General features: G+C 37.8%; 1 protein-coding gene across 1 annotated transcript in view; it reads right to left on the bottom strand.

The window, feature by feature from the left end:
• Positions 1-357: 357 nt before the first annotated feature.
• The window catches only part of LOC108754060 (furin-like protease 1, isoforms 1/1-X/2), a 241322-nt gene continuing 229137 nt past the window's right edge, over positions 358-12542 (bottom strand). Inside the window, exons 7-12 of the mRNA XM_018496095.1 lie at positions 12004-12421; positions 11572-11689; positions 10506-10587; positions 9645-9855; positions 7000-7740; positions 358-1909 (exon numbers count right to left, since the gene is read on the bottom strand). Of these exons, the coding sequence (XP_018351597.1) occupies positions 1386-1909; positions 7000-7740; positions 9645-9855; positions 10506-10587; positions 11572-11689; positions 12004-12421 (2094 nt within the window). The 3' untranslated portion in view covers positions 358-1385. The remainder of the gene's footprint in view (positions 1910-6999; positions 7741-9644; positions 9856-10505; positions 10588-11571; positions 11690-12003; positions 12422-12542) is intronic.

Genomic DNA, 12542 nt, shown 5'->3' with positions numbered 1-12542 from the left:
AACGTGGCGGAAGAGGATACCACGGGATTGCAGCGCCATTACTTTTGAAACTCCTAAGATCGTACGTAACTTCGCGAAGTATAATAAATACGTTTTGCATATATTTACAAGCGTCCGTAGAATTACAGCTGTAACTGTAGCAATTTTATGAGACAGAAAATTTTCGGAAAGTAGTGAACTCTCAATTTCCGCGCATTGTATTAAATTCTAAATAACAACTAATAAATAAAGAATAAATATTATACTTATTCTTTATCTATTTTGTGGATTGTATAATGCATTTGCATTTTCTCTTACTTGTTCCATTACCAGGTAAACAATGGAATAAATAATGTAAATTTACTGTGCATTATTTTAGAAAGAAAGATAGAACACTAGATCGTGCAACATACATATAAAAAAATCATGTTTCCTCGTATCTGCCGAGAAATTTGCAATGTTAAATTTCCTCTGGGATTTGCGACAATAATATCATAAAATCATTATATGAAGCTTCCCGCAAACTTCTGCTGTCTAATACATATACTTCCGTTGAAATTTCTTGTTGCACGCAACTTATTTTTTAATACAAAAAAGTTGGAAAAAATTTACACACGAATATATATGTCGGCTTAATTGGTATTAACTTATTACTTGATTTACAATTAGGCTAAGTCTATAATATAATAATATGAAAAAAGAAGAGATATTTTTAATAATCTAAATACAGGATGCTCTACGTCAAATTCCTCCAGAAATGAGCGCTTTCAGCAGGAAATCGAGAGTTCATCATGCAATCGGTAACAAAGCTATGCATTTCCTGCCTCGTAGCCATTTAATTCCATTTCCCGTGCCATGCATCCTCATCGCGATGAACTTTGATCAGTCGAAGCTACCATTGACACTCCTAACGAGTAGAGTGACGTCCGGACGTTTCATGTCGACTATGAGAGACTCGCTTTCTTGCACGATACAAATGAATTAGGCCAAGTCTAACGGCGCATGTTAACGAGAAAATCGCATTTCCCTGATCACGAGGAACACTCTAACGGAGCCATAGAATCCTCAGACTCGACGTGTCCATCATCCAACACACATTCGTTTTTTTTTCTCAGGAAGAAAAGGACAGACGATACTCCAGTATTGATAATTCTTCCGATCTCTTCTCGAAACAATTAGCACCGGGAGAGAAAGCACGATTTCTCCTCTTTGTTCCCTTCCCCTCTTTCAATTTTTACGCCCAATGCCTTCTCTTTACGCATCACAAGTACATTAGAATTTCACGGATCACAAGACTGCGTCAGGCACACGAGATCCGCGCGACCACCCGCGTCGACAATCCCGGTGAACCGAAGTCATAGGATCGAACTGCGAGCCGTCGCGGAGCCAAACGCGACCCACTGTCATCATGAACACCTGCACGCTTCCGGCGCGCGATGTATCGCCGCCGGGACGCGTTGCGTCGTCGCGTTGCTAACCCACAACGTCGACGTCGTCGTTGGGACGACGTTCGCTGCCGTGACCAGCAGCCGATCCGCCTCAGCGCCAAATTCGCTCCGACTGTTCGTCGAGGCAGGCCAGCTGGTGATCAACTCTCGCCAGCCGGGCACGCTGGTCAGGTAGGCTAGAAGGAGTAGTATGAGGCACCCACCTAGGCACCCGCTGCCTCCGGCCTCAAAGGCGGCGCAACCGCTCGTCTGGTTCTCCGTTGTTGGCCTCTGCACCTCTGGGTGTGAGACTCGATCCATCTTTCGGCTACCTGTCCACGGATCACCCTCGGTATCCACAGTATTGTGCCGGACGTCCGAAGGTGCGTTGTTGACTTCTTCAGGGATCGCAGGCGGCAGCGGCTTGTCCTTGTCTAGCTCGTCGTCCACTTCCACTGAGGCATCCGTGCCGAAAAACACGAGCTTCCACTCCTCCAGCGTGTCTAGAACAACAACCCCATCTATGTTAGCACGATTCTAATAATATAATATAATAAACAATTTTGTTGAAGTGTCTAAGAATTTAGCTAAATACAGATTTGAAAATAATTATGTTGGAGTAGTCAAAATAATTATGTAGGAATTTGAAACATGATGAGCAACGCTGCCAAAATGTTTTGACATTCTAATAAGTTTCTGCGTCCTGCATGATTATTTTGATACTTCAACAAAATTATTTTTAAATTTGCATTTAGCTAAATTTTTAGTTACTTTAGCAAAGCCGTTCTCTGCGTGTAGCTAATAACTAGTTCATATGAGTGTGCGAAACACTTCGCAAAGAATAATACACAGAAATTTAAAGTATTGGAGACAGAAAAAGGTCACAGAAAAGATATAGCACACATAAAAGAAATAAATAAAACAAAAATTGAAATAATTGTCAAAATTTAATGCCGAAACTATTCTTCTGCAAAATTCTTCTTTCTTCGTATTATTCTGCTTTCTATTTAATATTTGAAATTTCTTCTGCCTCTAATACTCTTTAAATAATTGTAATTTTGTTGACAAACATGTAATATATGTACATATGCGATTAATGTGAAATTTAAAAAATCCAAACGTGCCACAATTTTATTCTTTGCTCTGTAAGCGAAGAATAGACTGAGAATAACGTACTTGCCTCCTGTACGACAATTACGCAATAATAACTACTGCCTACTGTCATCTTTATATTAAGTACACACATGCACGATTACAATCAACCCTGGTAGATTTTACGTATCGTGGTATACGTACCGTAGATTTCTGAGAATAGAAACGAAAGCTCGCAGACCTCGCAGCACCATTTTCATGGGCAAGGTTCTGATGGAAACGAAATTTAAATTATCTCCAGATAATACATAAATATTAATAAAGTCTTACGTACAATAATATCAAAGTGTATATTTTTTAAGAAAGAACCTTATGGAATATTCATATTAATAAATTGTCACAGAGCAGCAAAATTATAATTATCGGACGTATCCAACTAATTTTTCATCTGCCTGTTGAATAACGTGCTTTTCACTTTCTCGCAAATTATTCCGCGACCTTGCTCGCAAATATAACGTAAGATATTGTATTTCGCAGAGAGGTGAAGGCGGTAAAATGGAAGGTTTTGAGAAGTAGACGAGACGCAAGCGAGACAGCGGAAGGAGTGGCGGAGACGTCGTCGGCGCCGTCCAGGAAATTAATAAAGCGTCAGGACGCCGTGGGGAAAATTTCGTCCTAAGCTGGCTCGCGGGAACAATGTCCGCGATAGAAGGGAAATGCATGCGGGGGAGGAAGAGTCAAGACTTGATTAAATTAGAGTTAAAAATAACCGAGTAATCAGCGACGACTCTCCGCGCACATTCACTCAGCGCAATGTGTACGTCGGAATTAAATGCAAAGTGCTTTGCAACGAGAGAATAGTAAAAACTCGTGGACGATTATCGTTTTTACTTCGGGTAAGATACATCTGCAAGTTTCCTTGCGCTGCGGGCAAGACGAAAAAGCTAACTAAATGGAAGCTAATTTTAAATATCATGTTCTTCTCTCAGCCAGGTATTAAGAGTTCAGAAAATTATTTGATACTTAACGACTGGGTTTCAACCATGTCACAATTTAACAAGATTTGCATATTAATAAAAAAATAAATTTAAAGAATTGATTGAGATAAAATCATGCTTGGTTATCGATAAATTTGAATATTGCTCTCGAAATATTTATTATTTTCTACTCCATTTACGGATGAAACGTACATTCCTTAAGAAATAAATTGATTTTTCTAGATGTTCATATTAATTTATATCTTGTTTATGTACACATCACGGTAAAGTTAAAACGTACATACAGCTTCAGATGAAATCAATCCCGTGGGAAAAGCTGAATTTCACAAGCAGAGAGTTCTGACGGGATACCAGAAATCAAAGCGGCGGAAAAGCGGATCCAATTTATCGTGACGAGACTGCTCTCGTGTGTGCTTTTTTGGCTGGCAACCGTAAACTACCGGCTGCCAGCTATAATAAAGTAATCGTTAAAATGTTCGCTGTTACGAGTACGCTAGGTAACTGTAAAGTGACAAGCGTCGCGACGCTTGGACAGCTCCCTCGCTTTTACGAGAAGTATCGAGAAAATAACTTGCAACCGAGGGTTGGAGGAAATAAGCGGGAGGATGATGAGAGAGAAACAAAAAATGTCAAAAGTCGATTGGGACGATGTGGCAGGCTATTCGTAAGACAATGGAAATATAAGGGCATTGTGCTCGATAGGTCGTTAGCGCGTACTATTGGAGGAGAGAAATCTCCAATAATAATGCCTTGAGAGCGGGAACCATTTTGCGGAGTAAGCGAGTGAAAAAATTTCCAATCATGGAGGAAATTATTTAGCAGCGATGATGGACGAGAGGAGTCGCTCGGTCTCCATCATGATGGGGTTCGTTTCGCTCTCGTCGGCTTTTCCATTTCATGGCACGCATTAGCGGTTTTCAGTGCCGTTCGCGTCGTCGCGTTTCACTAAATTTTGAGTGATTTGCGGTTACGCAGTGATCTAGAATTCGAGAATTCGAAAAGGAGATAACAAGCGCAACGCGCAATCATGAATACCATTGCGAAATTTACGAATTTTCGCCGTTACTACTTTAAAATATAAAAAAATTTTCAGAATTGGCAAGTAAAACGTGATACTTGCACGTCGTTACTTTGTTGATTGTTATCTTGTTATAATAACAATTTCAATTAATGACATGGTAAATTTTTTTCTGACAGTAATACTAACATCAGAGTTAGAAAAGTCAATCGTTATTTGTAATGGGTTGAAAAAGTCACACGTTACTAAAAAAAAACTCCTAATTTGTTACTTTTTACTCGTTACTTGTAATTACTTATTACTTTTTTCAATAAGTAACGCATAATGGTGACAAGTTACTTTTCAAAGTAATTTTTCTAACCTTAGCACAATCTTAACGTTTAGTTAGTTAGCGTTACCGTCATAAAAAATTGCAACATCGTCATCAAATTGTTTACTGTAAAAAGTAACAAAAAGTAAGTGAAAGTAACTGAAAAGTAACGTTTGCTAACTCTGAAAATTTTCATATTATTAATCTGTTTAAATTAAGGTATATGATAATAATATCAAAATGATGAATACAAAACAAATAAAATATTTAAAAATATGATGTTTTTATTATTTATATATAAAAAAATGTAAATAAATTTTCTTAATGTGTTATCGTATCTCTCAATTATTTTTTAATGATAAATAGAGAAACAAATATAAAAATGGAATATCTAAAATAATTATTAACTCATATTATATCGTATATATCTCTCGCGAGCGGAATGCACAATTTTCTCTTGCAGAAGACAATGGTCTGCATATGGAGTATGAAAATAATAGGATACAAGGCGATACATGCCGGCAATATATTAGATAACCGTCGCATACTGATGCGGTCGAGGCTGCATATGAAGCTCATCGATAACTAAGTCATTGAAAGTTTTGTGATTGAAGGCCATAGCGCCCTCGATAAGTTTTCCTATTATCGAGCCTGCCGTTTACGCAAGAGGCTTCGAGTGTAACAACAGGAAGGAAAGCGACGCAGAAAGCGTCAATATGATGAAAAATCCGACACTTGACACAAAGAGCGACAAGACAATCCAAAATATCGAAATATACTTACTTAAAGGAGCTTCCTGAAAGTTCGGTGGATGCGATGGCAAATAGTTTATATGGCAAATAGTCGGTATAAGTATAGATATTTTATAAAATATAAAAACATAGTACATCGAACAATTTTCTTAAATAGAGTTTGTAAATAATTTATAAGTAACTACACAAAAAGCTGGCAGTTCTCTCAGCACGTAAAAACTATTAAGTGCAGTAATACAAGCAAAATTTGTTTAAAATAAAAAAATATTTGTATAATATATATTTTTATTCGTGCATACATTAATCGTGCAAATATATAATTTATTCACTACAATTTTACTTACAGCATTATCTAGATTCTAGATCCATCTAACAAGAACTAGAGATAATACTTTACATGAAATATCATACAAGATATTTTGTATAAAACATTCCGATAAAAATGTCACAGACAAAATAAAGTTTTGCAGAAAACATCGGGAACTCTCATTTCAAAAAAGAGAACATTATGCAAAAGAGAGTTCCATCATACTTACAATAAAAGATATGTTATATAAGAATCACGTAAAATTACTTCTAAATTTAAATAAAAAAAAGACACGAATAATGGGAAATAAGCTTGTCTACAGTGTTGCATATTAATAGCCAGGAATAATGTATCTATGTACACAAACAAAAGTAACGGTGATTACGGTGTGGTCGCAATCAGCGAAACAGCTAACACAAAAGAGAAAATACGAAAACCAAATTCCAGCGGATCCGTTTAATCTTCGGGGCTTTGCGCACGATGCATCTCTACTTTCCACACTTCACGTGGGTGCGCGAGCGGATGCGTGGAAGTGAATGGGAAACGATCGGAAGCTGTGCGAAACGACCTTCTTTGTTGTCCCGCGGTTTAAAATACCGCCGTTGGCGGAACACAATAGAGCAGATAGATTGACGTTATTAGTCACCGCGATTATCTGTATGCGCGACACTACATTTTTTTGTAGACATTTTAATCAAGCAAATAATGCAAATGATTATATAATTTAATTATGTAGATAGATACTGATATTTATTCTTTTTTAATTCGATTATCGAGTATGTAAAACGTACTTTTTACTTATGTTACTTTAAAATGACAACAATATCTCCTAACTAATTGTATGAAGTAGTCATCAACGGGAAAATGTTCGTATTTTTATTGCACAATTAAATAGATTTTATTTCTACTTTTAATTTTTTTTAATTAAAATCAAATTCAAATTCTATTTTCTGCTGCGGATTTTACTTCAATAATTAATTTAATTCAATTAAAGTAATTCAATTAAATTAATCTCGACTTTGTAACAATCTAATGATACTTTCACGCAAATATAATACCTTCCGATCGTTGCCATTAAGCAACCGACACATTCGCCGTTTCTCATTCGTTAGGTACCCTTGTCCAGTTGCAGATTCCTTGGGTCAAATTGCTCGTCCTGCAGCAGGTCGAGTCCTTTGGCCCTTGTGGCATGCTGGCCGGTACCGCGAGCTCCACCGTAAACTGGATAAAGCTGTTGGATCTTGGGATACTGTTGAAATACCGCCGGGACTTTGTTAGTGGCCGCCTTTGCCGGTGGTTCCAACAAGATCAGTCCCCGCTGAAGAGGCGATGCCGTAACCACGTCGATGATCTTCTGTGTAATAATCTGTTTACTTGTCGCGGTGGTTGTCTGCGCTTTTGTTGTCGCAACGGCCTGAGTCACGGTGCTGGTAACAGGGCTGGGTGTACTTCTCCCACGTGGTCTCGACGTGATCAAACGCACGTCACCGGCTACGTTGTTGGACCCTCTATTGATTCCGGTGAGACCCCGAAGAGTCTGAACGGTGGGTTTGGGATTCGGCCGATTGGCCGACTTGCCGTTCTTGTACTGACCGCGGGCCTTGCCCTTCCTCTGGGACTGAATCTGAGCGTTCATCACGTAGGGCGGGCTCATACTGCCGGACTTGTCGGATTTGTGCTGCGTCTGCTTGCCTTTCGCCAGGGTGTTCTGGTTCTTCGGGATGGTCTCGCGTGGCTTGACGAACGGTCGTCTGGGTATACTCATACCGGCCGGATTGTAAAGAGCGTACTCGGTCCGATCGGGCAGCGTTGCGGTACCGTAGAAAATCAACGCCCATTCGTGCAGAGTAGCGCGTCCTGATCCGGTATGCGTCCGTGAATGCAGCGAAAAGAAAGCGGATGTCATGGTTAAAGAGAGACAGGAATACAATGCGATGCTTACTGGCGCGTTGTGAACGACGCAGTAAATAATAATACAGTATGTCAAAAATTAATCAAGGTTGAAAGGTTAGATGTTGGTCAGAAGTTCGATGGAGTTGTAATACGCGTGATCCTCAACGGGCCTTCTCACTAACTTCCTCTTAAAGCAGCTTCCTTTAAGAGGAAGTTAACGAGAACGTCAGAGAATTATCCCTCTTAGAAATCCCTGTTCGATAGCACAGCAGCTTTACATTCAGGGTTCGCAAGATACGTCCACGGAATACTTGTGACAGTATAAACACTGGGTACATAGTTCAACAGTGTCTCGAATATTCCTGCGACCCTCGCGTCTCTAGCATACAATTCGCTATAATGAATGTGAATGTGCTCTACAGCGATATAGGTCGACGATGCATAAGCACGTAAGGAAGTTTACGTAGCCATCGGCCTTGATGAGCCGACACGGAAGCAGTTCAAAGTGGCTTAACGCTTGCATCGGCTGCTTTCGTTGCTCCACGACCTCGCTGCTATTTGCCGTTAAGGATAAGTAGGATGGCTTGCGAGAGGACTCCGCAGCTCGAATCTGGCAATTATCCGTCTCTGGGGGGGGGGGGGATAATGCAGCTTCTTAGATGATCGCACGCAAATGGGTCTTATATAAGAGCTCTCTCGGTTGCGTCCCAGACAGGAGGCTATGAGAATGCGGTGGATCCCGAAGGATCTTGCGGAGCTGAACACCAACTCGGCATCGGATCGCAGGATGCGCGTGCAATGCTAGACATGTCTGAGCCATTCCGTCCGGATGTCACGCGTATGAATCGGTTAATCCTTTGTCATACAATTGTTGGTTTACAATTGTTCGAGGAGTAATGAAAATCGCGAGAATATCACGGATAATTGTAACTCTCGTTTTAAATTAAATTTCTTGTATACAATATTTTTTCCCGTGCAAGTCAGAAATAGATGTTAATGCCAGCGAATTTCTTGCGAGCATTTTCGGCTGGAAGATGCAACTGACAGGGAACTTGGTAACCGTGACCTTATGAAGGCGTTGCTAAGACGCTTGGAAACTATTGTTACGGCGAACAAGGTAGAATTCTATTTGAAATTTAAATCGACCGAAGGACATCTTCGAATGCAGGAGCTAATGCCGGTATAATCTACAAAGCGCTTTGTCTTTGACGTTTAAGTCTAAGATTTCGCGTAATGGTCTTTGAACAAATGCCAGTTAAATGTATTCCATATATTTAAAATAACAATTGAAAGAAATCCTATTTAAAAAAATTAGAAAGAGGTTAATGAAAATTTAATATTATTCAGTATATTAAATGTTCTTAAAATGTGTATTTATCGACTAATTTGATTAGTCATTTCGTCAAGAATAATCTAATTAGCAAAATTAATCTTTCTATAAGGATTCTATAAAAGGATTCAGATTTGACATTTTTATACTGGAAAATGCATAATTTTTTGTATTGGAAAATTGCATAAGTCTGATTAATTTAAAACGGTTTTCAGATTTTGTTATAAATTAAAAAAGTTATGTTAAGATGGCGAATGCAGTTTTTCTAATGTTAAGAGTCTAATTTTAATTAATATTTATTTCATTAGAAATTACTTCAAGCTAAATAATTTAATGACAATTGAGTGGATTAGTTTCATGTAATTAAATAATTTAATAAAGTAATTTAATTGGTAACTAGAGTTATAGCGATGAAAAATTATGGCATATTAAATACAGTCTCAATTATTGATCCAATTAACTACATCGTTCATCAAACGATTGTTAATCAAACATTCTTCATTGATTATGCAATAACGCGAAGATGTAATCCACTTACCGAGGTATCGACCCTCATTGTGAATTTCTAATTTCCAGGTGCCGTGCGGCCTCTCTCCCCAAGTGTGCACTGACATGAATGGCCATTGGCTGAAACCGGCCTTCGAGATGTCGTGCGGCCTTTTAGCGAGAAGAGTGCTCTTCGTGCCTTGAGGAGACGTTAGTTGTATCTGAAGATCTCCTCGTCTCACTGCCATCAGCGATACTTTCGCCTGCGACAAGCGTATTATTATGCCATTATCACCAATCATGTATATTTTTCACTGCTAACATTTACGATTGTCTACACACATCTTTGTGCAAATAAATTAAAACTTTCAAATTGGTGTGTCATAATATTTTATTAATAACTTTATGTATGTAATAACTTTGTGACATTTTATTAATAACTCTTTAATAATTGTAATAATGTATAATTCTGCTAGTGAAATAATCCAAAAAAAGAAATAAATAAATGGGAATTTATGTAGATTTTTTACGAGATAATTTCGCGCTGTGTAACTAATAATTTTATAAGAGTAATTAACTTAATTCATTTAGTTTCTTCAACACGAGATTTGAACCGGATCTAGTAATTACATTTCGCCGGCAGAAGCAGTCATTAATGCACTTTAAGTTAATTTCCTGAGGATTAAATAACTATTTAGCATAAATTACAGTTTGTCTTAGTTTTCCATAGACAGTATAAAATGATGACGACAAACAATTAGTTTATTCAAATGAAAAGTAAATAAAATTCTATCACTTCAACGTCAGCTGGCGAAACATTTTGTTCTCGAAATGTAGTCCGAGTTTGTACTTCTCATAGCCGACATGAAATCCGCTAATTAGCAATGTCACTTGAATGACATGCTCAACTTACCTGAACATGCTCGAGGAAATTAACGCCGCTGCAATCCTTGACATGTAAGTCGAGGACCAATTGGCTCTTTGGTGGTATTGTCCTAGAAAGTATACGAAAAAATCGGGTTAAGTGTCAAGCCATGCGCATACAATTTTATTGCAGATATTTTTAAGTGGATATACCCATTTGTTGTTTAAATCATTGCTCGAGCAATTCGGTCAATTGCGCATTACTTGTTAAATACTTTTATAATCTCCGAGCTGTGCTACTTCTCGAAAGCGCCTTTAGTAGTAACTTATTGATATTTTTATAGTAAAATATAACTTGATATTGTTATTTTATTTTATATTTTTTAATGAAAATAGTTTCTTTTAATGTTAGCATATTAATATGTGTATAAAAGAATAATATATAAAACATCAATAACATTTTTTCTGAAGAGTAGGATAAAAAGAACACAATTGTACATTCGTTTTCAAACATTAAATATTATTCTAAAATAACAAATATTACATCGCATTAATAATTCTTTATTGCTCTTTCATTAAGAGCACAAAATTTTCAGGATTATTATGTATATAGAATTTTGACTACGGTTTTTATGTTTAATGGCTTTAGAGGAGTGTAGCTTCAAAATGATTACATTTTATATTATGTAAACGCTCGTTCAACACAACGTGCAATTTGTTCTCATTCGTTACAACCCTTGACAATGTAAATGACGCATTACACGTGATTTCCAGTGCAATTTCATACAAGTAAAGTCCGCTTGATGGTAGCTCCGACATGCTTGGACGAATCTGTAATCTGCGAGAGACATGTTCGTTCGTTTCAAGGGACAGATAGCGATCTATAGTACGTATCTATATGGTCGAATCAAATTCCAATTTCTCTCACTTTCGAGCATTTTTTTTAAAGCCGATGATTCTTAGTATAAATAATTCTTTGTATGTCGCTTTTTTCCTCTTCGTGTATTAATAATAAATTTTCTTTTATTCAAGGTTTTGCCTTGAAAATAGAACTTTAGAAATTCTTATTATTTATTTAATAGAATAACTTTCAAGCATAACTTCGGGGCACTTACCTGCCTGTATGTGGCGCCGATACTTCGCATCTGTGTTGCTCCGGGACGGTTCTCCATCTTCTCGCTAAGCGTACCATGGCAGTGGCGTCCATCAGCCCGTAACCGAAGCTGTGGCTCACTGTTAAACAGAAATCGGATTGCAACAATGAAACAATTTTTATCTGATTTCTTTATTAATAAATTTTATTATCTAGATTAGAATTCTATATTTATTCAGTAAATAAATCTGACAGATTCGTTAAAATATTCTGATAGAAACAATAAATATTAATCAATTATAATATTCTTATATTTACTCGGTAAAAAATTAAAACTTTTGTGATTCCATTTTATTATCTAACCAATAACTAATTTCTCTTTCAAAAAAATCATGCGCGTTTAATCTTCAAGAAATGTTTTCTCTCTATCAAGAATAAATTGATGATTATTCACCATTTCTACCGACGCCGTTGACTACCCAATCCGGTGCTTGCAGGTTCGCAGGTTTAGCTGTCCTGACTACGATGTGTTGCATATCCCTCCAGGTAAGATCTCTGTTTGCTTCCAGAGCAAGGGCACAAATGCCAGCTGCTAGCGGCGCCGATGCGGAGGTGCCGGTATGGCTACTGGTACAGTGATGATGTAGATCCGTAGTGACGACTTGCTTCTCACCGGTAGAACCCGAGCTGTATGTGGTGGCGAGAGTGGACGAGCACGCCTCGCTATACCAAGGCACAAGACCGTTCTCTGTCGCACTACTGATCGACAGCGTCCAGATACTATTGGTATAGCCGTCACAATTGCAGTTATCATGGTCCCGGCCGCCGTTTCCGGACGCCCACACGAAGATCGAACCCTTACCGTTGCGACCCTAACGATGTTGGAGTAAAGTTCTTTTAATTCACTTACTAATGAAAAAAGCTGCTATATATATGTATGTATTATGTACATAATAATTCAGTTTGTTAAAATATTTAAAACAATCTAGAAAT

This window comes from Trachymyrmex septentrionalis, unplaced genomic scaffold (assembly GCF_001594115.1).
Source record: "Trachymyrmex septentrionalis isolate Tsep2-gDNA-1 unplaced genomic scaffold, Tsep1.0 scaffold75, whole genome shotgun sequence".
Taxonomy (NCBI): Eukaryota; Metazoa; Arthropoda; class Insecta; order Hymenoptera; family Formicidae; genus Trachymyrmex; species Trachymyrmex septentrionalis.
This window is presented reverse-complemented; position numbering and strand designations above follow the sequence as displayed.